The 24394-nt window shown below is 36.6% G+C and overlaps 1 protein-coding gene across 2 annotated transcripts in view; it reads left to right on the top strand.

Annotated features, from left to right (window-relative positions):
* GMDS (GDP-mannose 4,6-dehydratase) overlaps positions 1–24394 on the top strand; it is a 786198-nt gene that overhangs the window by 306780 nt on the left and 455024 nt on the right. For both annotated transcript variants that reach the window (XM_027842109.1, XM_027842184.1), the window contains exons 5-6: positions 6272–6464; positions 7266–7370. In XM_027842109.1, coding sequence (XP_027697910.1) covers positions 6272–6464; positions 7266–7370 — 298 coding nt within the window. The remainder of the gene's footprint in view (positions 1–6271; positions 6465–7265; positions 7371–24394) is intronic.

The raw sequence follows: 24394 nt of genomic DNA, 5'->3' as shown, positions 1-24394 counted from the left end.
GGTTGAGACCTGCACATGCATAAATATTTATGTCTGTATTCCTCTTTGCGCTGTACTCTGGACTTCTTAAAACATTTCACCATATCCCCCATCTGCTCTACTATCTCCCCCATCCCTTTCAGTTTCCATTTGTGGGAACTCTTTGGGGGGAAGAAGCCGTCTTTCTTTTTGCTTGCTTTTCTAAGCACAATATCTAGAACATAGCAAATGCTTAATAAATGCTTATTGACTGACTGAATGAAATATATACATACCAAGATATTGAGCCTAGGTGACTGGAAGAATGATGATCCCATCAACAGTAATAGAGGAGTTCAGAATGGGGACTGGTTAAGGGAAAAAGGTAATGAGTTCTGTTTTTAATATGTTGTTTGAGATCCCTACAGGATATCCAATTTAAAATATTCACAGGGCAATTGGAGATATGTGACTGTGTTCAACAGACAAACTAGACCTGAATATATAGGTCTGGGAATCACCTGCATAGAGATGATAATTGCATCCATGGGGGCTCATGAGATCACAAAGTGAGATAGCTATAGAGTGGAAAGAAGAACCACAATACAGCTTTGGGAAACATTTCCATTGTTAATGGCTGTGACATGGAAGAAGAACCAGCGATGGAGACTGAGAACAAGCAGCTGGACAGATAGGAAGACATCTGTCATGCAAACCTAGTGAGGAGACAGTATCTCAAAGAATGTGACTCACAATATCAGATAATACAAAGATATCAAGGAGAATGAAGGTTGAGAAAAGGCCATTAGATATGGCAATTAGGAGACCATTTGTAATTTGAAGAGAGAAGTTCGAGTGAAATGATGAGATTGAAAGCCACATTGTACAAAGTTTAAAACAGAAGGAGAAGGAGAGGAAATTGAGGCACCAATTGAAGACTGTTTTCTTAGAGTGTAACCACAAAGGGGAGGAGGGAAACAGGTGAGAACTTCCGTGTACCAGGGTAGTTTAGCATCTTCTTTCTACCTCAGTGGATAGTGCCTAAAACACTGATAGGATATGTGAGTTGCCCACAGTCACACAGTCAGTTTATGCCAGAAGTGGGATTTGAACCCCACTCTTCTGGACTTTGAGGACAGTCACCTTTCCAATATAGCGTGTTAACTCATAAAAATAATGATAATTATTCCTTTAAAATATTATAAGTACTTCATGTTCCTGCACATACTTCTGTAGTAGAGCCTAGTTAAAATAGACTAAATGTTCAGGTACATGTGTATTCTGACCCTTCACCTCCACCTGAGATAGTCATAAAACACATTATGGGATATCTGGAGTGTCCACAGGAGGAATATATTATTTACTGTGAGGTAAAACATTTAATTTTCAACTTATATGCAAAGCCTGTCTGCTTTTTCATCATGCATTTCTTTGATTACATTTTTTTCTCCAGTTCTCTGAATTACTTTATTAGTGGTACATTCTGGTTACACATTTCTCTTCTCCCTTTCCTTTTTTTTTGTGTGAGACAATTAGGGTTAAGTGACTTGCCCAGAGTCACATAGCTAGAGTGTTATATGTCTGAAGCTGGATTTGAACTCAGGTCCTCCTGACTGAGGACCGGTGCTCTATCCACTGCAGCACCTAGCTGCACTGTCTCCCTTTCCTTTCTGACTGATTCTTACTTTTAATGCCCCAGAGACTATAGTTTTTCTTACCATTAATACTATACAAAAGGATTTTATTACTTCCCTTATCAAAACACTTTAAATTTGCTTTATCTGCCACTTTTCATCACGTCTAACCCACAACCACATAAACATATGTTAACTCAAAAATGTGTTTGAGATTATTCCATAACTTAATTTTCTAATGGAAAGGTTGTATTTTGCCACTAAGGTGGCTTTATGGGTGATCCTACTTTATGGTCTTCTTGATAATGCAGTATTTCATCCACTAAGGATGGGTTCCAAAAGGGATGTAGCTTTTGTGGAATTCTCTACAGTATTGAACAATGTTTAGTGAGGTGCTAGGAAATCATTCACCCTGCTCTGGCATAGAGAATGTCAGTATTGAGGGTAACATGCTATTTTGTGAGTTTTGGATGAAATAGTTTTCAGATCATTCTTAAAAAAAAGTTCTTTGTTTTCAGTGGGAATGTATTTTTAAGATTAACTCGGTCTCTGTCTCTACCAAATAAAACGATACATTTTTAATCTGATTTATTGACTAGATTATGGCATGTCTGTGGTTCATCAGTCCAAAGGAGATATAGAGCTCGTTTAATATTCCTGTGTACCAAGAAAATTGTGATCCTGGTCAAGTTGCTGTTTGCCTCAGTTCCTCATCTGTAAAAATCATCTGGAGAAGGAAACGGCAGACCACTCCAGTATCTTTGCCAAGAAAACTTCAGATGGGGTCACAAAGAATCGGACACAACTGAAAAACAACAAAATATTGACTCCGTGGTTAAAAGTATTATCACAGTTACTAGTTGGTGGGAAATAGGGAGAAAAACTGTGCTGAGCCCCCATTTTAAATAGAGGCCCTGGAGCCCATGGCCTGTCCTGCAGTCCCAGGGTCCAATCTGAGGGGCAGAAGATACTGCTGAGCTGTGAGTGCCAGGCAGATTCAGTTGTGCAGCATAATGAGATTTCCCAATGATGAATTTCCTGGGGAAGGAAGGCATGTTCAAGAGTTCCAGAGAAGCCTAAAAGCAGTGTAGCTGGTGGAAAATGAGGAGAAAAAACTGTGCTACTTCATTTCCTGTCATTATAATCGTGAGGGGAAAAAGTACTATTTGACTTATGCAGAAAATGAGTTTGTATAGCCTCACAGTGCAACGTAGAACCTTATAGATATGTAGGTAGTAGATAAACTGAGATAGCAACTAGGATAATGACTCCATTCAGATGCAACTTTACTTCTGTCATTCCTATTTAATTGATCTAGCCAAAAGTCCTGAAAAGACTCTTCCTCATAATTGAGCTTATATTTAAAAAAAAAAAAAAAGATGTATGGAAAAAGGAGCCCATTTGGTATTCTCCCACTTATAACCCTTCATGGAATAAATGTCATTCAGTCAACGCACATTTAGTTAGCACTTACTATGTGCCAGGCATTATCTCAGAGTTCTGTACTATTATCTTGTAATTATTATTATTAAGTATGAATAATAATAATGTCAACTTACCCCACATTTCTTTAGTGCCTACTATGTGTCAGGCACTATGCCAAGTGCTAGGATTTATGTTGCTCTTTAAAATGTAGAAAGTATTTTACATGCCTTATTTCACTGGGGCCTGGGAGGTAGGTACTTCACCTTATGACCTCCATTTTAGAGATTGGGAAACAGGAAGCTCAGAAAGATTGTGGTTTGACATGGTCACACAGCCAGTGTCAGAATAAAAATATAAACTCAGGTCTTCCTGACTTTAACTCCAGCACTCTGTGAATGGATGAATAAGTATTAAGTGTTTATGTGCAAAGAAAGAGCAATCCAGGTTTATTCCATACAGGTTATTTCTTAAGCCCATTCCTGGAATGCATTTGTGGTGGAAAAAGCACTCCACTCGTCCATGACGAGGACAGAAAAACTATTTACCTTCATGACCTTCTAAGAGAAGACTACAAAGAGAAAAAGTGATATTTGAAATGCCTTAGTATGCCAAGTTGCTAACAGAATCTGTTTATAAGTGATAAAACATGATTTATTATCATATTTTGGAATACACCTTTCACTTCATAGGTATCAGGCACTTCTCATAAAGAAAGTCTGTTTTCCAATGCAGATCATCATCACCTGCTCTGTGATTTACTTTTGAAGAGAGTTGCTTAGGCCTCTTCCACTTTGCAACCATATCTCTATGCCATGTTAACAGCAAAAATTCATTAAAAAATTTCATTGAAAAAATATCACTTTGCACCTTTAAAAAATTTCTACAACTTTTCCATATATTCAGCATATGGAATATATCAATATATTATGTATAGAGGGAAAAGTAATAGAATTGTCTATATTTCAGTATAGCAGTACTTCAGGGGATCGTTAGTATGTGTGTATTTCCTCACATTGTACAGATTTCAGTCCATGGGTTATTCTTAGCTGTGTCTTCCTATAAAACCTTTGTAGGTTGTTTATCTAACATGCTGGAAGTACTTCTGGATCTTCCCTTATTATACATGTACTGATCAATACAACACTTGGAATACCCACTTGTTATCCTTTGTTCTTGCTGCGTGACTGATCCCTCTTAAGTGTAAGAGATACAAAAAGTAAAATAGTATCTTCTTTCAAGGAGCTCCTATTTTAACAGGGGAGATAACACATAGAATAGATTTTGGCCAAAAGTCGGAGGCAAAGAGACACTGGTCCATAGAGTACAATGGCAAAACCGATGGTAATAATGCGTCATCTTTGATGTCATTTCCACCTCTCATATCATAACAGTTTCCAATGTTGAACCTTTTAACAGTGCCAAGGACTTAGTGACTAGAACTTGCTTTTCTTGATCTTCACTAACTGTCTGATATACTTTTTCTTTTTCTTTTCTTTTTTTCTTTTTTAGTGAGGCAACTGGGGTTAAGTGACTTTCCCAAAGTCACACCGCTAGTGACTGTTATGTGTCTGAGTCCGAATTTGAACTGGGGTCCTCCTGACTCCAGGGCCAGTGCTCTATCCACTGTCACCTAGCTGCCCCCGATACACTTTCAAAGGCAGTTGCCAGGACGCGTCTCCACAGGGATTGCTTCCCTGCTGATTGCTATAAGCCCTGGGCTTGAAGCAGCATCAGTGGTCTGGGGATACTGCCGCTCTCAGGAATTTGGGTTCAGATTCCTGGCTTATCTCTACTGGGTTCTGAGGAGAGGTGGCAGTGGTAGTTTACCTTGCTCCATCAGGGTGCCTTGTTGTTTTAGCTAGTCTGCCTTTCTTGCCCTGTAGTTGTTTGGAAGTTGGTGGGGATGATTGGTTCCTTCTCTGCAGGAATTGCTTTCCTAGATAATAGCTGAGAGAGCTGGGCTGGAAGCAGGGCAGGTGGTCTCAGAGGCACTGCTATTGCTCATGCTCTTGAATTCAAGATTCTGGCCTATTTTTATCTCGGTCTCAGGGGAGATGGTGGTTGCACAGTGGCAGTGACCCCCCCTAGCTCAAGCTGCTCCCAGTCTCTTCCTTAGAGTGCCTTGTTGCTTAAATTAGGTTTCCCATCCAGTGTGCCACACTGTCTCTGCAAGTCATGAAGTGTGATTCCTTCCACTCTTGCACCTCCCATTTATTTCATAGCTGCCATTTGAGCTTAACCTTCAGGCCTAAGTGAAAGAAGTTTAGTAGTTTGAACAGAGTCCCTAGTGAACAATAGACCATGTTACCAAAACACCATATGCATATACAAAACTATCAGCTTCTCCTCAAGAAACACTCAGTACTGGGCAAACATGAAGGAAGAATTACCTCACACCCTCCAGAGAGTGATTTTTCCAGGTGAAGATTGAGGTCATTCATAAGGCAGCGGGGAAAAGTGTGCATTGCATTGTGCTTGGCCCTCTTTGGCCTGGGAATATACCAAGGACCACATTTTGTGGCAAAGCCACGGTAACCTCATTATTTGTTTGGGACAGGCGGCATGTAGTTTTCTCCTTTTTCAGGCTTGTGGAAATTGAATTCATTTGCCCTTAGTACATTTCAGTGATTTGTACATGTTTATTGAGAAGTAGATCTATAGGAAGAAAGTGTTTAAGTAATATATATTTTAAAAATTAGATACCGGCAGGGTTTTTTTTTAAGTAGAAGACATAATTTTCTCAAATCATTTTTTAAATGGAAAAACATTTTGTTTTGAGATGAGAAGAGGAAGAGAATTCCTCCTCAATGCTTTCCTCTTCAGAGGGCACTTAATCCCTTACAAAATAGGTCTAATTTGGTGTATCTTACAATAAGAACTATAATGTGAAATTATAATTATATCAAACAAGTTAGCTATAGATATTAGAACTGTTCTCACTTTCAGAAACTGATTATTTTCCTGAAGATTATGACCAGGGTATATATGTAACATTTTGAAAATGTTATGTTAGGGGAATTAATATATATATAGCTCTTAATGCTTCTCAGCTATATGAACCAGTATCTTTTCCTTTGAAATAAAGAAGCTAATGATAATCTGGTCTTTGGATTTGAAAATAACTTCTTTATTTCACAAGCTTAAATACAGAAAGTATGGGGGAAACTGTATAGAGGTGAATATGTGACAATTATGTGACAGCTTGGACATCATATAAATGTGTTTCTTTATCTTTTTCTGTCTCTCATTTCTAGATTTCTTTTGACCTTGCTGAATATACTGCTGATGTTGATGGTGTTGGCACTCTACGACTTCTTGATGCAATTAAAACTTGTGGCCTTATCAATTCTGTAAAGTTCTACCAAGCCTCAACAAGTGAACTTTATGGGAAAGTACAAGAAATACCACAAAAGGAGACTACCCCTTTTTATCCTCGGTCACCATATGGTGAGAATACATGTGTATGTGTACATATGTGTACATGTGCATGTCTGTTTTAGGGTGTGTGTGTGTTTCTGGTTTAATTCTGTACGTGTCTCAGGGCTGAAGTCATTTGGGTGTGAGATTAACATTAAGATAGACTAAAAGTGACTAGACTTGTTGAGAGGCATACCTTTATAAATTGCTAAATAAAAGTATTTGCTGCCATTGCCTCAGGGATGGAAATTACCACCTCACTTCACGGAACCTTGTTCATTCAGCCCTTCCATACAGAAAACTTTAAAAGGAAAATTAGACTCAACATGATTCTTTTTATTGAAAGGTTGTGAGATCATGTTGAAGTGATAAGATTTCATGTTTTTTGTTTCCTCAATCATAGTGTCCTAAGAGTTCCTTTCTTCAGAACATATGCTAATTCTGAAATGTTTTTAAAACATCATTTCCAGAAGGCTCCAGTGATAATTTCAAATCAGACACAGTATTTTTACTACCTTACCACCACTTTTTTTTTTAAACTAGGAAAGGTCAAAACCATATGTTTCACATATTCTGTTTCTGTTTCTTGTATGTAAAAAGAACTATACACTAATGTAAAAAAAAATAAGTAGTTATATATTTCCCAATAGAAATGTTCACAATAGAACAAAAGTTTAATTTGGTACTTCTCATTTGACTGCTTTTTCTTGTTCTGGGTCTCTTTTGATTTTTATGCCTTTCTATGTTTATGCATTGGTCATGTCCTGGAAATTGTTAGAAATTGACTTTTTAAAAAGTTTTATATTAATTTTAAATAAATTTCTCCAACAGGAGCAGCAAAACTTTATGCTTACTGGATAGTGGTGAACTTCCGTGAGGCCTACAACCTGTTTGCTGTCAATGGTATTCTTTTCAATCATGAGAGTCCCAGAAGAGGTTAGTAGATCTTAGGCTTGAGTGCACAGGGGGTCTTGGATAAAACAATAGGGGGAAAAAGAAAGGTCAGTATTAACATAGTAAAAAAATAGTAATATTCTAATCCTTTTGCCTATTTGAAATAGGTAAGCAAAGAAATAGCAATCCAGGTTTATTCCATACAGGTTATTTCTTAAGCCCATTCCTGGAATGCATTTGTGGTGGAAAAAGCACTCCACTCGTCCATGACGAGGACAGAAAAGCTATTTACCTCCATGACCTTCTAAGAGAAGACCACAAAGAGAAAAAGTGATATTTGAAATGCCTTAGTATGCCAAGTTGCTAACAGAATCTGTTTATAAGTGATAAAACATGATTTGTTATCATATTTTGGAATACACCTTTTACTTCATTGGTATCAGGCACTTCTCATGAAGAAAGTCTGTCTTCCAATGCAGATCATCACCTGCTCTGTGATTTACTTTTGAAGAGAGTTGCTTAGGCCTCTTCCACTATGCAACCCTATCTCTATGCCATTTTAACAGCAAAAATTCATTGAAAAATTTCCTTGAGGATTTCCGCTTCTGGGAGCCAAGATGGCAGAGTGAAAAGGTAGTCGCTCTCACCCTCCCCTATCAGCCTCTGAAAACACAGAAAATATCACCTCAGAAAAAACCCTGGAACAGCTGAACCAGAAGAAAGATGGGGTGCAGCAGTGTAGCAGCCCAGGTAGCTAGAGGAATAAACGGGAAAGGCCCCTCTTACCCTGGGGGAAGGGGAGCAGTACGAAACAGGAGTCACCCAGCCAGCTAGTGGAAAGACCCACTTTAGCACACCAGGAGGAGATTCTGGTGCCTCGGCATTCTACAGCAAACAGGTCCCCCAGTGCCTCAGCAAAAATAAGGGAAGCAGCACTACAAAGGGCCCCAGGCAGATAAGCACCCGGCGGCATTCTCCTGAAAGGAGCTGAAGAAAGCAACCTAGAGGTGCCAAAAAGGAACCCTACAGCCTCCAACTGCCAACCATGAGGAGATCCCGAAGCCCAGGTGGTCGAGGAGGCAAACGCCAACAGGTGTACCTCCGAGTGCCTCAGTGAGGGTGGGGTAACTGGTGGAAACCAGCTCAGGAAACCACCAGGTGCCTCGGGATTCTACAGCAAAGAAGTCTCCCAGTACCTCAACAGAAATAAGGGAGGCAGCACTGCAAGGGGCCCCAGGCACATAAACACCTGGCAGCATTTATCTAAAAGGAGCTAAACAAAGCTAAAGGAAAGGAAAAGCAGGCAACCTAGATTTACCTGAAAGTCCCAGCCTTGCTGATTCCAGCCCAACACCAGATAAGCTGCCAGAACCCTATAGCCCCCAATTGCCAACATAAGAGGCCCCAGCTCCCAAAGCCAGTGACCAAGGCTTAGGCTCCCAACACAAGAAGCTTGGGTCAGTGCCCTCTGCTCCTCAGCAGGAGAGCTTAATCTCTGTAAAGACCAGGGAATAAAGAAACACCACGAATAAAAAGAAAGTACGATGGATTCTTATTATGAGAAGAGTGAAGATCAAGACAGAAATTCTGAAGAGGACAACACTGTCATCAAACCCACAACTGCAGCATCAAAAGGGAATATGAACTGGTCTGAAGCCCAAAAAGCCTTCTTAGAAGAACTCAAGAAGGATTTTAAAAGTCAAATGAGAGAGGTAGAAGAGTCCTTTAAAAGTACAATTGGCCAATTGGAAAAAAAAGTACACTGAAGAAAACAAGTCCCTAAAACACACAATTGGCCAATTGGAAAAAAAGTACAATGAAGAAAATAAATCCCTTAAAAATACAATTGACCAATTGGAGAAGAAAGTACAAAATTTAACAGAAAAAAACGATATGTTAAAAATTAGAATTGAACAAATGGAAACTAATGACTCTATGAGAGAGCAAGAATCAGTCAAACAGAAACAAAAAAAATGAAAAAATAGATGAGAACGTAAAATACCTCATGGGTAAAACAGCTGACCTAGAAAATCGATCCAGGAGAGACAATTTAAAAACTATAGGCCTACCTGAAAGTCATGATGAAAAAAAGAGCCTGGACGATATCCTTCAGGAAATCATAAAGGAAAACTACCCTGAAGTCCTAGAACCTGAAGGTAAAATAACTATAGAAAGAATCCACCGCTCCCCACCTGAAAGAGATCCCAAATTGAAAATGCCAAGGAATATAATAGCTAAAATCTAAAATTACCAGATAAAAGAGAAATTACTACAAGCAGCCAGAAAGAAACAATTTAAATATCATGGAACCACAGTCAGGATTAGACAGGACCTTGCAGCCTCTACATTAAAAGACCATAGGGCATGGAACATGATATTCCGTAAGGCAAAGGAGCTTGGAATGCAGCCAAGGATTAACTACCTAGCGAAAATGAGCGAGATTTTTCAGAGAAGGAGATGGATATTCAATGAAATAGGGGACTTCCAAATGTTCCTGATAAAAAGACCAGAGCTAAACAAAAAATTTGATCTTCAAGTACAAGATTTAAGAGAGACATAAAAAGGGAAATGGGACAGAAAGATACAATATGTTGTTAATAAGGGCAAAATGTTTACATCCCTACAAGGGAAGATGACACTTGCAACTCTTGAGAACTGTATTGTTATTATACCATGTTAAACGAGTATGCATGAAGGGGGTCGATATAAGTTGACTTTGATGTAATGATAAAAAAAAAATCTTTGATCAAGTGGGTTAAATGGATTCAAGTAAGTGGATTAGTCTGAGCTAAGAAAATGTACTGAGAAAGGAGGAGGCAGACAAGGGTAAATTATATTACAGGAAAAGACACAAAAATCTATTAGAGCAGAGGTAAAGAAGAGAGGGGGATGAGTATTGTTTGAACCTTACTCTCATCAGATTTGGCTCAAGAAGGGAATAACATAATCAGTTAGGTATAGAAATCTAACTTGCACTATAGGCAGCAGGAGGCAAAAGGGGAAAGAAAAGGGAGGGGGGATAGAAGGGAGGGAAGAAGCAATAAGGGTAAAGGGGAAGAAAAGGGAAAGGGATAATAGAAGGGAGGTAGGACTGTACGAGGTGCTGGTCAAAAACAAAATACTAGTGAGGGGGGGAAAGGAGAAAGGAGACAGAAAATCATAAACAGGGAAAAAAAGGATGGAGAAAAAGACACAGTAATCATAACTGTAAATGTGAATGGGATGAACTCTCCCATAAAACGGAAGTGGATAGCAGAGTGGATTAAAAACCATAATCCTTCAATATGTTGTTTACAGGAAACACATTTGAAAAAGAGTGACACATACAGGGGTAAAGGTAAAAGGCTGGAGCAAAATATATTATGCTTCAGCTGAAGTACAAAAAGCAGGGGTAGCAATCCTGATCTCAGACAAAGCAAAAGCAAAAGCAAAAGCAAAAATAGATCTTGTCAAAAGAGATAAGGAAGGAAACTACATCCTGCTGAAAGGCACCATAGACAATGAAGTAATATCATTACTAAACATATATGCACCAAATGGTGTAGCATCCAGATTCTTAGAGGAGAAGTTCAGGGAGTTACAGGAAGAAATTGACAGCAAAACTATACTAGTGGGGGACCTCAACCTCCCCCTCTCTGAACTAAATAAATCTAACCAAAAAATAAACAAGAAAGAAGTTAAGGAAGTGAATAGAACATTAGAAAAGTTAGCTATGATAGACTTGTGGAGAAAACCGAATGGGGATAGAAAGGAATATACTTTTTTCTTGGTGGGACATTGCATATACACAAAAATTGACCATGCACTAGGGCATAAAAACCTCACAGTCCAATGCAGAAAGGCAGAAATAGTAAATGAATCCTTTTTAGATCATGATGCAATAAAAATTATATGTAATAAAGGGCCATGGAAAGATAGACTAAAAAATAATTGGAAACTAAATAATCAAATCCTAAAAAATGAGTGGGTCAAAGAACAAATCATAGAAACAATCAATAATTTCATTCAAGAGAATGACAATAATGAGACAACATACAAAAACTTATGGGATGCAGCAAAAGCAGTTCTTAGGGAAGTTTTATATCTCTAAATGCTTACATAAATAAAATAGAAAAAGAGGAGATCAATGAACTAGAAAAAGAACAAATTAAACATCCTCAATTAAACACCAAATTAGAAATATTGAAAACCAAAGGAAAAATTAATAAAATTGAAATTAAGAAAACTATTGAACTAATAAATAAAACTAAGAACTAGTTTTATGAAAAAACCAATAAAATAGATAAACCTTTGGTTAATCCAATTAAAAAAAAGAAAGAAGAAAACCAAATTACTAGTATTAAGAATGAAAAGGGTGAAATTACCGCCAAGGAAGAGGAAATTAAAACAACAATTAGGAATTATTTTGCCCAACTGTATGCCAACAAATTTGACAATCTTAGTGAGATGGATATATATTTACAAAAATATAAATTGCCCAGATTAACAGAAGAGGAAGTAAAATACTTAAATAACCCCATCTCAGAAAAAGAAATGGAACAAGCCATTGATGAACTCCCTAGGAAAAAATCTCCAGGGCCAGATGGATTTACATGCGAATTCTATCAAACATTTAAAGAACAATTAATTCCAATACTATATAAACTGTTTGGTAAAATAGGTAAAGAAGGAATCTTACCAAATTCTTTTTATGATACAAATATGGTGCTGATACCTAAACCAGGAAAAGCCAAAATAGAGAAAGAAAATTATAGACCAATTTCTCTAATGAATATAGATGCAAAAATTTTAAACAAAATATTAGCAAATAGATTACAGCAACTTATCACAAGAATAATACACTATGACCAGGTAGGATTTATACCAGGAATGCAGGGCTGGTTCAATATAAGGAAAACTATCAGCGTAATCCATCATATCAACACCAAAACTAACAGAAACCACATGATCATCTCAGTAGATGCAGAAAAAGCTTTTGACAAAATACAACACCCATTCCTTTTAAAAACACTAGAGAGCATAGGTATGAATGGAGTCTTCCTTAAAATAATAAATAGCATCTATCTAAAACCTTCAGCAAGCATAATATGTAATGGGGACAAGCTAGAAGCATTTCCAGTAAGATTGGGGGTGAAACAAGGATGTCCATTATCACCACTGTTATTCAACATCGTACTGGAAATGTTAGCTTTAGCAATAAGAGAAGAAAAAGACATTGAAGGCATTAGAATAGGCAAAGAAGAAACAAAGCTATCACTCTTTGCAGATGACATGATGTTATACTTAGAGAATCCCAGAGAATTGAGTAGAAAACTACTTGAAATAATAAACAACTTCAGCAAAGTTGCAGGCTATAAAATAAACCCACATAAATCATCGGCATTTCTATATATTACCAACAAAGCCCAACAGCAAGAGTTAGAAAGAGAAATTCCATTTAAACTTACTGTAGACAATATAAAATATTTAGGGGTCTACCTTCTGAAACAAACCCAGGAACTCTATGAACACAGTTACAAAACACTTTACACACAAATAAAATCAGATCTAAATAATTGGTTGTTTTTTTGTTTTGTTTTGTTTTTGGTTAGGCAGTGGGGTTAAGTGACTTGCCCAAGGTCACACAGCTAGTAAGTGTTATGTGTCTGAGGCTGGATTTGAACTCAGGTCCTCCTGAATCCAGGGCCGGTGCTCTATCCACTGCGCCACCTAGCTGCCCCAGATCTAAATAATTGGAAAAACATCGGTTGCTCATGGGTAGGCCGAGCTAATATAATAAAAATGACAATTCTACCTAAGCTAATTTACTTATTCAGTGCCATACCAATCAAAACTATCAAAAATTATTTTATAGAGTTAGAAAAAATAATAACATGATTCAATTGGAAGAACAAAAGGTCCAAAATATCAAGAGAACTAATGAAAAGAAATGCAGGGGAAGGTGGCCTAGCCATTCCAGATCTTAAATTGTATTATAAAGCAGCAATCATCAAAACTGCTTGGTACTGGCTAAGAAATAGAGTGGTGGATCAGTGGAATAGGTTAAGTATGCAAGACACAGTAGTCAATGACTATAGTAATATATTATTTGATAAACCCAAAGACCCCAGCTTCTGGGATAAGAACCCACTCTTTGAAAAAAACTGCTGGGAAAACTGGAAAAGAGTACGGCAGAAACTAGGCATAGACCAAAATCTCACACCATATACCAAAATAAAGTCAAAATGGGTACATGATTTAGATATAAAGGCTAATAATGTAAGCAAACTGGGAGAGCAAGGAATAGTTTATCTGTCAAATCTATGGAGAACAGAAGAATTCATGACCAAACAAGAGATAGAGAACATTACGAAAAGCAAAATAGATAATTTTGATTACATTAAATTGAAAAGTTTTTGCACAAACAAAGCCAATGCAACTAAGATTAGAAGGAAGGTAGAAAATTGGGAAAGAATTTTTACAACCAATCTCTCTGATAAGGGCCTCATTTCTAAAATATATAGAGAATTAATTCAAATTTATAAGGATACAAGCCATTCCCCAATTGATAAGTAGTCAGAGGATATGAACAGACAGTTCTCAGATAAAAAAATTAAAGCCATCTATAGTCATATGAAAAAATGCTCTAAATCACTGTCGATTAGAGAAATCCAAATCAAAACAACTCTGAGGTACCACTTCACACCTATCAGAATGTCCAACATGACAAAACTGGAAAATGATAAATGTTGGAGAAGATGTGGGAAAATTGGAACACTAATGCATGTTGGTGAGTTATGAAATGATCCAACCATTTTGGAGAGCAATTTGGAACTATGCCCAAAGGACTATAAAAATGTGCATACCCTTTGACCCAGCAATAGCACTTCTAGGGCTATATCCCAAAGAGATCACAGAAATGGAAAAAGGACCCACATGTACACAAATATTTATAGCAGCTCTTTTTGTGGTGGCAGAGAATTGGAAATTGAGAGGATGCCCATCAATTGGGGAATGGTTGAGCAAGTTGTGGTATATGAATGTGATGGAATACTATTGTGCTATAAGAAATGATGAGCAGGCTGACTTCAGAAAAACCTGGAAAGACTTGTATGGTCTGATGTTGAGTGAAATGAGCAGAACCAAGAGCAAATTTACACAATAACAGCCACGTTGTGTGATGACTAATATTGATAAACTTAACCCTTCCTGGCAATACAAGGATCTAAAACATCTCCAGAGGCCTTGTGAGGGAAAATACTATCCACACCCAAAGAAAGAACTATGGAAGCTGAATTGTTATTTTTTTTTTCTCTTCTGTTGAGTTTTGTTTCCTCTTTCTGATGGTTCCTCTAATTGATTTTAATTTCTACTTACAACATCACTAATGTGAAAATATGTTTAATATGAATGTAAATGTATAGCTTATATCAGATTGTGTGCCGTCTTGGGCAGTGTGGTGGGGAGGAAGGGGGAGAAAAATTTTAAACTCAAAAGCATATGGAAGAGATTACTGATAAATCAAAAAAAGTAATAAAAAAATAAAGAAAAAAACAAAAAAAAATTCATTGAAAAAATATCACTTTGCACCTTTAAAAAAGTTCTACAACTTTTCCATATATTCAGTATATGGAATATATCAATAAATTATGTATAGAGGGAAAAGTAATAGAATTGTCCATATTTCAGTATAGCAGTACTTCAGGGGATCATTAGTAATGTGTGTATTTCCTCACACTGTACAGATTTCAATCCATGCCTTCTTATCCTGGGTTATTCTTAGCTGTGTCTTCCTATCAAACCTTTGTACGTTGTTTATCTAACATGCTGAAAGTACTTCTGGATCTTCCCTTATTATGCATGTACTGATCAATACAGCACTTGGAATACCCACTTGTTATCCTTTGTTCTTGCTACATGACTGGTCACTCCCCTTTGGAGGATGATTTTTATACCACTGCTTGTGTATAAGTCCCCCTTGGGAATATGTTTTAGCCTATTTATCTCTCTAGCACCCTTTGGAGAGAGAACTGCCATTTTTATTTTTGAGAGGTTGTGATGTTTCATAAGTTAAAGTCCTGTCGCATTCCCAGAAAAATATTGGTGTTAAAAATATGGATCCTTTTTCTAGGCAGCAGAGTAGCAGTTCAGAGGGGAAACCTTCTTTACTGTTCTCTCTGCTATTTGCCTTACCTTGAATTTGAATTCTTTAAACTGAATTCTGACTCCATCAGACCACGCTCTGAAGTCTTATGTAGGAGCCCAGCTCAGACTGTCTCTTATTTTCAGCTTCTCTACTCTTCTTAAATCTGTTCATCCTTATTGTGACCTCACTCCCTGATGCATCAGGAAATTCACACCATCTGAATTCATCACAGTGCTTAAGCAGGTCTCATGATTACTGGTTCTTTCTAGAGACTGAACTTGGAGTCCAGACTGGTGCAGTATGTTGTTTAATGACTGTTGTGATATTCAACAACCTAACACTATTCAGTATTGCAAAGATATATAGCTACCCCTTTTTTAGACTCATCTGTATTACTGAAGGAAAACTCTTTACGATATTCTTCTGAATCATTAAATAATTCCCCTGATTATTTTTTTTTTAGAAATCAAATTAGATTTAGAAAGCCAATATTATAAGCTATAGTTTTATTTTCTTTTTTATATAAATATATTTCTCTTATTTTCCCTTTATCTTGAAAAATAAAATCAATATACCAATACAATTCAAGCATTTAAATATCCTACAATATTTGACTCTTCTTAGCATATTAGTTTTAATGAGAGTCCCTCAAAAATATTCTTGAAAAAAAATTTTAGAAGCAGGTCACTCTGATTTTGGGAAAAGTCTAAATCATAGTCTGGTATACATGGAATCTTTCTTTTGAGTTTTAACTACACATAGTAATTTAAATTATCTGTTAAGACAGTATATCTAAATAGAGCTCCAGCTAGACATGCTTTGATGAATAGATACGATGAATTTGTAATTAGTAAAATACTTTTGCACACCCACAATTTGCTGTGGTACTTTTAAAAAGTTTATACTTAAGTAAGTTAAGCATGCTCCATCAGTCGTCTTTTTTTTTTTTTTTGCACTAGTAACTCAATTAGCAGACCCTCTATTTCTTAGATGTCGTAAAGGTAAAGTTCAGCATAGGCCAGACCAAATGAACACAAATTCTAAATTAGTGAGAGTGCAAATTAATGAGGCTTTACAGCATTACAAGATTTTCTTTCTTCTTGGAAATAAAATAAGTCTGGAATAGGTTTTGTGACATAAACTACTTTTCTTAATGCAAAATAATTGGCAACGACTATTTTTGAATTAGTGCATATTGTTCCATGAGATAAGTTGTAAGTTTAAAAAAATGTGGAGAGTTCTGCCTAGAATTTTTTTTTAATATAATGATGTAGACAGTCAGGCCTGGAGACTAATAACTTTTCCCATTCCCAGGCTCCTCATTCATTTCTGTGCATAAATATTCCAAGGCTAATCTACTAATCGCAGCTCTCAGTAGACTTCTGTTGGCTGGTTGACCTCTCCCAGGCCTGCTCCATTACATACATTTGCTCAGCCAAGCTCTGGAAAAGCATTTTCATTATTTCCTGTGGACTGGCTAAGCCCAAGATGTATATCAATGGGGCTGTGCAAGTGTCCCTTGTGAATGTTTTATACCTCCCGTGACCATGTATAAAATAGATAGCAGCACTGTGTGGCAATGGAAGAAGTTATTTTTTTTTAATTAAAAAAAAAATTGATAAGGGAGGAAGGTATTATGTGTTGTGAGAAGAACCCTGGGCTAAGAATCAGGATGAGTTCTATCTGCTCCTTCTTGAATTGCTGCACAAATTTCGGCGATCCATTCAGCCTGAGTCTCAACTCTCAAATGGAGATAATTATACTTGCATGACTTTCCTTATAACATTATTGTGAGGAAAACACTTAGCAACTTGTTGCTGTCAATCTCTGTGTCTCAGATTCCTTATCTGTAAAATGGATTTGATGATAACAACTCATGTCTATTTCACTGATTTGTGACAAGAATCTAATGAGCAAATGTTTGTGGAAGTGCTTTGAAAAGTATAAAGCACTATACAAATGTGAAATACCATTATTATTAAACATGGTAGTGTATTTTACTGCATCAACTACTGGACCTGAGGTCAGGAAGGCCTGGGTTCAAATCCCACTTCATATACCTACTAGCCATGTGATAACTGGGCAAAATACTTATCCTCTCTGGACTTCAGTTTCCTCATCTGTAAAATGAGGAGATTGGCCTCTAAGGTCCCTTTCAGCTTCAAATATATAATCTTATGATTCTATGGTAAATGATTCTACCCTTCAAATTCAAGCTGCTGTTAGGGAATTAATGGGGGAAACCAAAACAGTACTGGCTATGTCCTAGAATCAGTACACATTCGGTCCAATCTTCTATACTTGCTATGCCTACTGATGTAGAATCACACAGTAATTATTCTTTTTGAGAAGGATAAACCCCTAATACTACAAGAGCCTTGATAATCCAGGAGAGATTCAGTTATGTTCCCTTTATTCTATTTCCCAAAATAGAAAAACAGTAGACTTAAAAAAAAAAGATTATTGGTTCCCTTTGTCTTCTATCAATGTTGCCTCAGACTCATCTCCACTTCCCCTTGTGGCACAGAAAAATAAGTAAAAATAATCTATGTGGTGACCTCATCTAAGGATGTATATGATATTCTGTTCTACTATACTAATACATTGTGGAAAGACCTCCAGTAGCCTAGGTGGAAGCAAGGCTCAGGGTTAGAGCTTTAGCTTAGAGTTGACTCAGAATTTCAATTTCCCAGAATACTAACCTTTATAAACATTTTATGTTAAAGAAGTTCTTCTGTTCTCTCTTTCTAGATGATAATGACAATAGAGATGCATACACAGTTGTTGATTGTCTTCATAGGTTTGGTAATTTTTGATATGGATACCCAGCTGGCTTTGCCAGTGACTGTAGTCTGAGTAATTTCCAATGTTTTTGGCACGGTGAAGCATGACATAATAAGAGTGATTTCCTTATATCTCTTGACCCTTGTTCACCTGCCCTACTCCAAATGATATCTGGAATTTTTTTTTAAAAAATGAACTGAGAAAAAGTTTTTTTGAGAATGCTGTAATGTCCTTTCGGGTAATTCACGTCATCCTTGGGCAACACAAAATCAGAGGGTAGAAATGATAATCTAGTGAATAAAATACTGGGCAAATAGTTAGGGTTTGTTCTCTGCATTCTGTCATTCATTCACTTTGTGAGCTGAGGAAAGTTAATTAACAATTTGGTGCTAAGCTTCTCCATTTACTTATAAAATGAAGATCCTATAGTGGTAGTATTTCCTACAAGTCAATTATTAAATAATGGTTAAATCATCTAGAATAAGTATGAGGAAAAAGGGTTTGATTTTGTAGTAAATGGGACATATCCATAGAAATATGGAAACAGCACACATTCAATGTCAGGTCTTTGAGTACCTTTATTTTTCTATAATTAATTTCACAGGTATAATTTTAATATTATGAGTGTCAAAGAATCTTAAATACTTCACCTTTTTTCTTTTTCCGCTTAAATTTCCTGTATCATCCCTTTTTCCCTCCCTCTTAGCTACATAGGAAGCTAGGTCATGCAATGAAAGAGAAGGAAGGAAGAATAAGCATTTACACGACACCTTCTATGTGCCAGGCATTGTGTTGCATGCTTTACAAATATTATCTCATTTGACCTTCGGTAGATAGAGTGCTGTACCTCGGGTCAGGATGACCTGAGTTCAAATCTAGCATTAGATATTTTCAGCTATGGGCCTCTGTGCAAGTCCCTTAACCTCTGTCTACCATAGTTTCCTCATCTGTAAAATTGGAATAATAACCCCTATCTCTCAGGGTTGTTCTGAGGAGAAAATGACATAATATTTGTAAAAGGTTTTACAAATCTTAAAGTGCTTTACATATAGTAGCTATTATTATTATTATTATTATTATTATTTAGGGTCAGCTAGGTGGTGCATTGGATATAATGCCGGGCCTGCAGTCAGGTAGACTCATCTTCTTGAGTTCAGATCTCTAACACTTCCTAGCTGTGTGACCCTGGGAAACCTGTTTGCTTCAGTTTCCTTATCTGTAAGATGAGCTGGAGAAGGAAATGGCAAACCACTCCATTATCTTTGCCAAGAAAACTCCAAAAGGGGTCATGAAGAGTTGGATGTGACTGAGCAATAGCAAGAATTATTATTTAATTAGAAATGTAATGGTGTTAACTTTCTTTCTCCCATTTTTCATACCTCATAACAACTTTACTTCATCCCTATTCCTTGCCACTATTACCGTTTGTGATGAAAAAGTTGTTCGTTCTTATCAAGACCAAGTCCTCTACTTGTCCTCTTGATTAATCTCTATCCCTATCCTCTGGAAGTGTTCCTTTCAATCAGTTTCATCATATTCCCCCATTCTTCAGTCTTTCCTCACCTACTGTGTCTTTCTCTGATGTTCATAAATCTATTTGTCACCCTCGTATTAAAAAAAAAAAGCTTTTCTTGACCTTGCCATCCCCTCAAGTTATTATCCTATGTGATGACTCTTCATAGCCAAATTTTTAGGAAAAGCCATTGCTTCAACATAATTTCCTCCCTCTCACTTGTCATACCCTTACTGTCTGGTTGTTGATGCTCTCCTCCTCCCACTCCCCCTACTGAAACTGTTTTTCCCAAGGTTAAAAATCTTGCTTCCAACTACTAATTTATTTACAACTAACATTTATACAGCATTTAGCAGTGCCAGGCATTTTGTTAAACACATTACGGTTTTTATCTCATTTGATCCTTGCAACAACCCTGCAAGGTTTATTAGCATTCTCATTTTACATAGGAAGCTATTATTCTCATTTTACATAGGAAGAAACTGAGGCAAACAGACATTAAGTGATTTGCCCTGTTCACACAATTTCTTTGTGTCTGAGAAAGGATTTGAACTCAACTCTTCCTGACTCCAAGCCCCAGCACTCTATCTGCTGTGCCATATGGTTGCCTCTAAGTTACTGAAAATCGCCTTTTCTCAGTCTTCCTACTTCTTGACCTTTCCAGACCTTCTGACATTATCAACTATCCCTTCTTCTTGAATGTTCTCTTATCCTTTGGCTTATGTCACGTTGATCCATCCCTATTTCTCCCCTTCCCTGTCTGTTACCTCTCAGTCTTCTTGGCTGGATCTTTATCCATGTACCACCCGCTACCAATGAGTGGTCCTCTATGGCTCAGTCCTGTGCCTCCTCTATGACTCAGTCCTATACCTACTTACCTTTTCCCTTTCTTAAAAAAATAATATTTCCAGGGCAACTAGGTGGGACAGTGGATAGCACACCAGTCCTGAAGTCAGGAGGACCTGAGTTCAAATCCAGCCTCAGACCAAACACTTGATACTTACTAGCTACATGACCCTGGGCAAGTCACTTAACCCCAATTGCCTAAAAAAATTAAAAAAAATATTTCCTCCAATTACATGTAAAAACCAATTTTAACATTTGGGTTTTTTTTTGAAGTTTTGAGTTCCAAATTGTATCCCTCCTCCCTCCCCTTACCCCTTCCTGAGATGTTAAGCAGTCTGATAGAGGGGGTTATATATGTGCAATCATGTAAAATTTTTCCATATTAATCATTTTTTAGAAGATAACTTGAACAAGAAAGGAAGAAACAAAAAAAAAACATAGAGAAATTAAGAAAAATAGTATACTTCAGTCTGTATCCAGACATCAGTTCTTTCTCTGGAGGTGGATAGCATTTTTCATCATGAGTCCTTTGGGATTGTCTTGGATCATTGTATTGCTGAGAATAGCTTGGTCATTCACAGTTCTTATACAGTATTGCTGTTACTGTGTACAATGTTCTCCTGGTTCTGTTCACTTCACTCAGCATCAGTTCATGTAAGTCTTTCCAGGTTTTTCTGAAACCAGCCTGCTCATCATTTCTTGATATATAATATTCTATTAAAATCATATACCACAACTTGTTCAGCCATTCCTCAATCAATTGGCATCCCCTCAATTCCCAATTCTTAGCCAGACAAAAAGAACATCAATAAATATTTTTGTACAAATAAGTTCTTTTCACTTTTTGGAAAAATCTCTTTGGGATACAGACCTAGCAGTGCCTCTTGTCTTTTCTCTATACTCTCAGTAAGTAATTTCATTTACTCCTCTGGACTCAAGTTATCATTCCTATGCAGCTTATTCTCAATATATCACTCCCTAATTTTTCTCCCGTATCATCAGCTGGCAGCTGGATAGGTTCATCTGGTTGCCCCTTAGTTTGTGTCTGAGACTAGATTTGAACTCAGCTCTCCCTAACTCTAGCTTCAGCACTCTATCCACTGTGCTATCTAGTTGCCCTTCAAACTCAGTATTTTAAAAGACAGTAGTTATTACCTATCCCCAGCATTCCCCATGGCCCCTTTCCTAATATTTTTTTCTTTTATTAGTTTACCATTACCCTTTCATTTCCCTGGGTATGTAACTCAGAGTCAGATAGGTTCTTCCTATCTGACTTCCCTTTTTTTCATTCTTCCAAAGAGGATTGAAGTGTGAGCAGTGCCACTTTTTCTTGATAGTTTAGGAAGGCAAGATGGCAGAATTTATCTTTCAAAATGATATTTTAAAACTCAGTTCTATTAATCATACTTGACAAGAAATTTTTTTTAGTGATCTAAATCATTCTTCAAATTTTGTCAGTTTTACCTCTACAACCATTCTCATTTTTGTTTTTACTCACTGACATTACCACTAGTTCAGCCCCTCATTACCATTAGCTTATATTATTGTCATAGCCTTCTAATGGATCTAGCTTCCAATCTCTCTACTTTCTAAACTGTCCTCCACTCCCCTGCCAAAATAATCTTTTCAAAATGCAGTTTTGAAATATGTCGCTCCCCTGCTCAGAAATCTTTAGGGGCTGTCTCTTTACTTCAGGATAAAAAGCAAACTTGTCATCTTGGCATTTGAAGACTTCAGCCTACCTTTCAGGCTTATTTCACAGATCTTTCTTTCACACACACTCTGTTCCAACAAGACTTGCCCATTTGGTGTTCCCTGAACTCTGCATTTCATCTTCTGTCTCCATGTCTTTGCACAAACTGCCGCTCATGTCTGGAATTTACTTTCTTTTCAGCTACCTCTTAGGAGCCCTAAGTTTCCAAGGCTCAGCTCACGGTCCGTCTCTTGTGGAAAAGCCCTTCTCATATTGATCTCCCTGATTGTAAGGGTTCTCAGTCTCCTTATTATCTTGTATTTATTTATTTATTTTGTAGCTCTTGCTAGAGTGTTTTGTTTCTGCCTGTGTATCTCTGGGCCTCTCACAGTGCCCTGTGCATAGTAGGTGCAATGGATACTTGTTCATTTGAATTGAATAAATATAAAGCATTAGTGATTATTTCAAGTGAAATATGGAGAATTTTTTATACTTTGATTATGGTCTGGAACTATTTGAGCTAGGTTTGAAGAACCTTTCTTTCCAACCTTTTGTTGCTAAAATATTTAATGTACTATTTTAAAGCTACCATGAAAAAAGATATTTTGAGCATACAATATGTAGTATGGCTTAATTCTTAGAAATTATTTTAAAAGACAAATTTTGGCCTTTTGCTTTTTAAATGCTATTAACTATACTATTTTAATACTATTAACTATACTATTTAATTTTATTTATTTTATTTAATACTATTAACTGTACTATTTTAATACTATTAACTATACTATTAAATACTATTAACAAGCATGCAAATTCATATGGAATTGATGTGATAAATATTGTTATGGAAGGAATCTTGAGGAACTTTTTTACTTACTCAGAAATAGGTTCTGAATGAGCACTTTCTTATATCTGTGATTTGGTTCCATGTTGTATCTTTGTTTAATAATAGAAGTTAAACAACAAAAAACAATTATTAAACTTTGGATTAAGTCTACAATTTTTGACATTTGAGAACAAACCCACAGAGCAAACTTTATTCTGACATTTCTTGGAGAATTCCTATGACTTTAAAAATAAACAAGCAAGGAAATTTAGAGATAAGAAGTTCTAGTTTTAACTATACCACTTTCTAAACTTCATATCTTATTTAGAAAATATTGATATATTATCAATTACTGATATATTTTTATTCTAAGTCAGAAGCAAATAGTCATGTACTAAATCTTTAAGAAATTCATTTGAGTCAGTTAATAACTATTTATTAAGTATGTACTGTGTGCCAGGCACTGTGCTTTACTACATATTCCTATGTAATTGTACATTAATGTATTACAAGCATTCATGTCATATTTATATGATATGTATTTCATATGTAAAAACATGTTGCATTGTAATTATTATTTTTGTCTTGCTTCCCCATTTCCATCTTCTGTCTCCTTCTTGCTCCTTATTCCCAAAATTAATATCTAATATGATACTCCTTTCTAATAAATTGACATGGTGCAGTGAAAACCTAAAGTAAATTGTATTCTCTGACTTTTAAAGGCCTTACTCAATAGGACTGAGTATGCAACACCGAGAATATTAAGCACTATTTTTTTGAGTTTCAATGTCTGCAGGCGAGGGTGGAGTTAGTTTAGATTTTATGTAGCTAAGAAATGGCTTCCCAGGGTGCCACATTCTTGAAGAAAAGCCGGGAAGTCATGAGTGCACTGTGTGAAAGGGCACTTTGCAATAAACTATTGCCATTTTGAGTTGATATATTCTGCCAATTTTCATTGGTGGGGACCTTTACTTTTTGGTCTCTGACTTGGACGACAATGGCCTTAGAAGAAGGGCATGGATATTTCCACAATTCAGCACTTTTAGTCCCTTCACTAGGGACTTGAATCAGCTTATTTCCTATATTATTAGGTCAAATTCTGGACAATTTATTGACTGCCACTTTCAGAAAAGACAGACGACGTTGAAAGTTGGCGAAACAGACCTGTGCCATAGGCTTTCATTTACTGCAGTGAATCATCATCTGTAATTGGCTTCATCCCTTTGATACCTTAAGTCTGAGTAAGAAATCATGTTCCATGTTGACAGTGTTATTTCTT

Source organism: Vombatus ursinus, unplaced genomic scaffold (genome assembly GCF_900497805.2).
Source record: "Vombatus ursinus unplaced genomic scaffold, bare-nosed wombat genome assembly UNPS02000577.1, whole genome shotgun sequence".
NCBI classification, from domain to species: domain Eukaryota; kingdom Metazoa; phylum Chordata; class Mammalia; order Diprotodontia; family Vombatidae; genus Vombatus; species Vombatus ursinus.
This window is presented reverse-complemented; position numbering and strand designations above follow the sequence as displayed.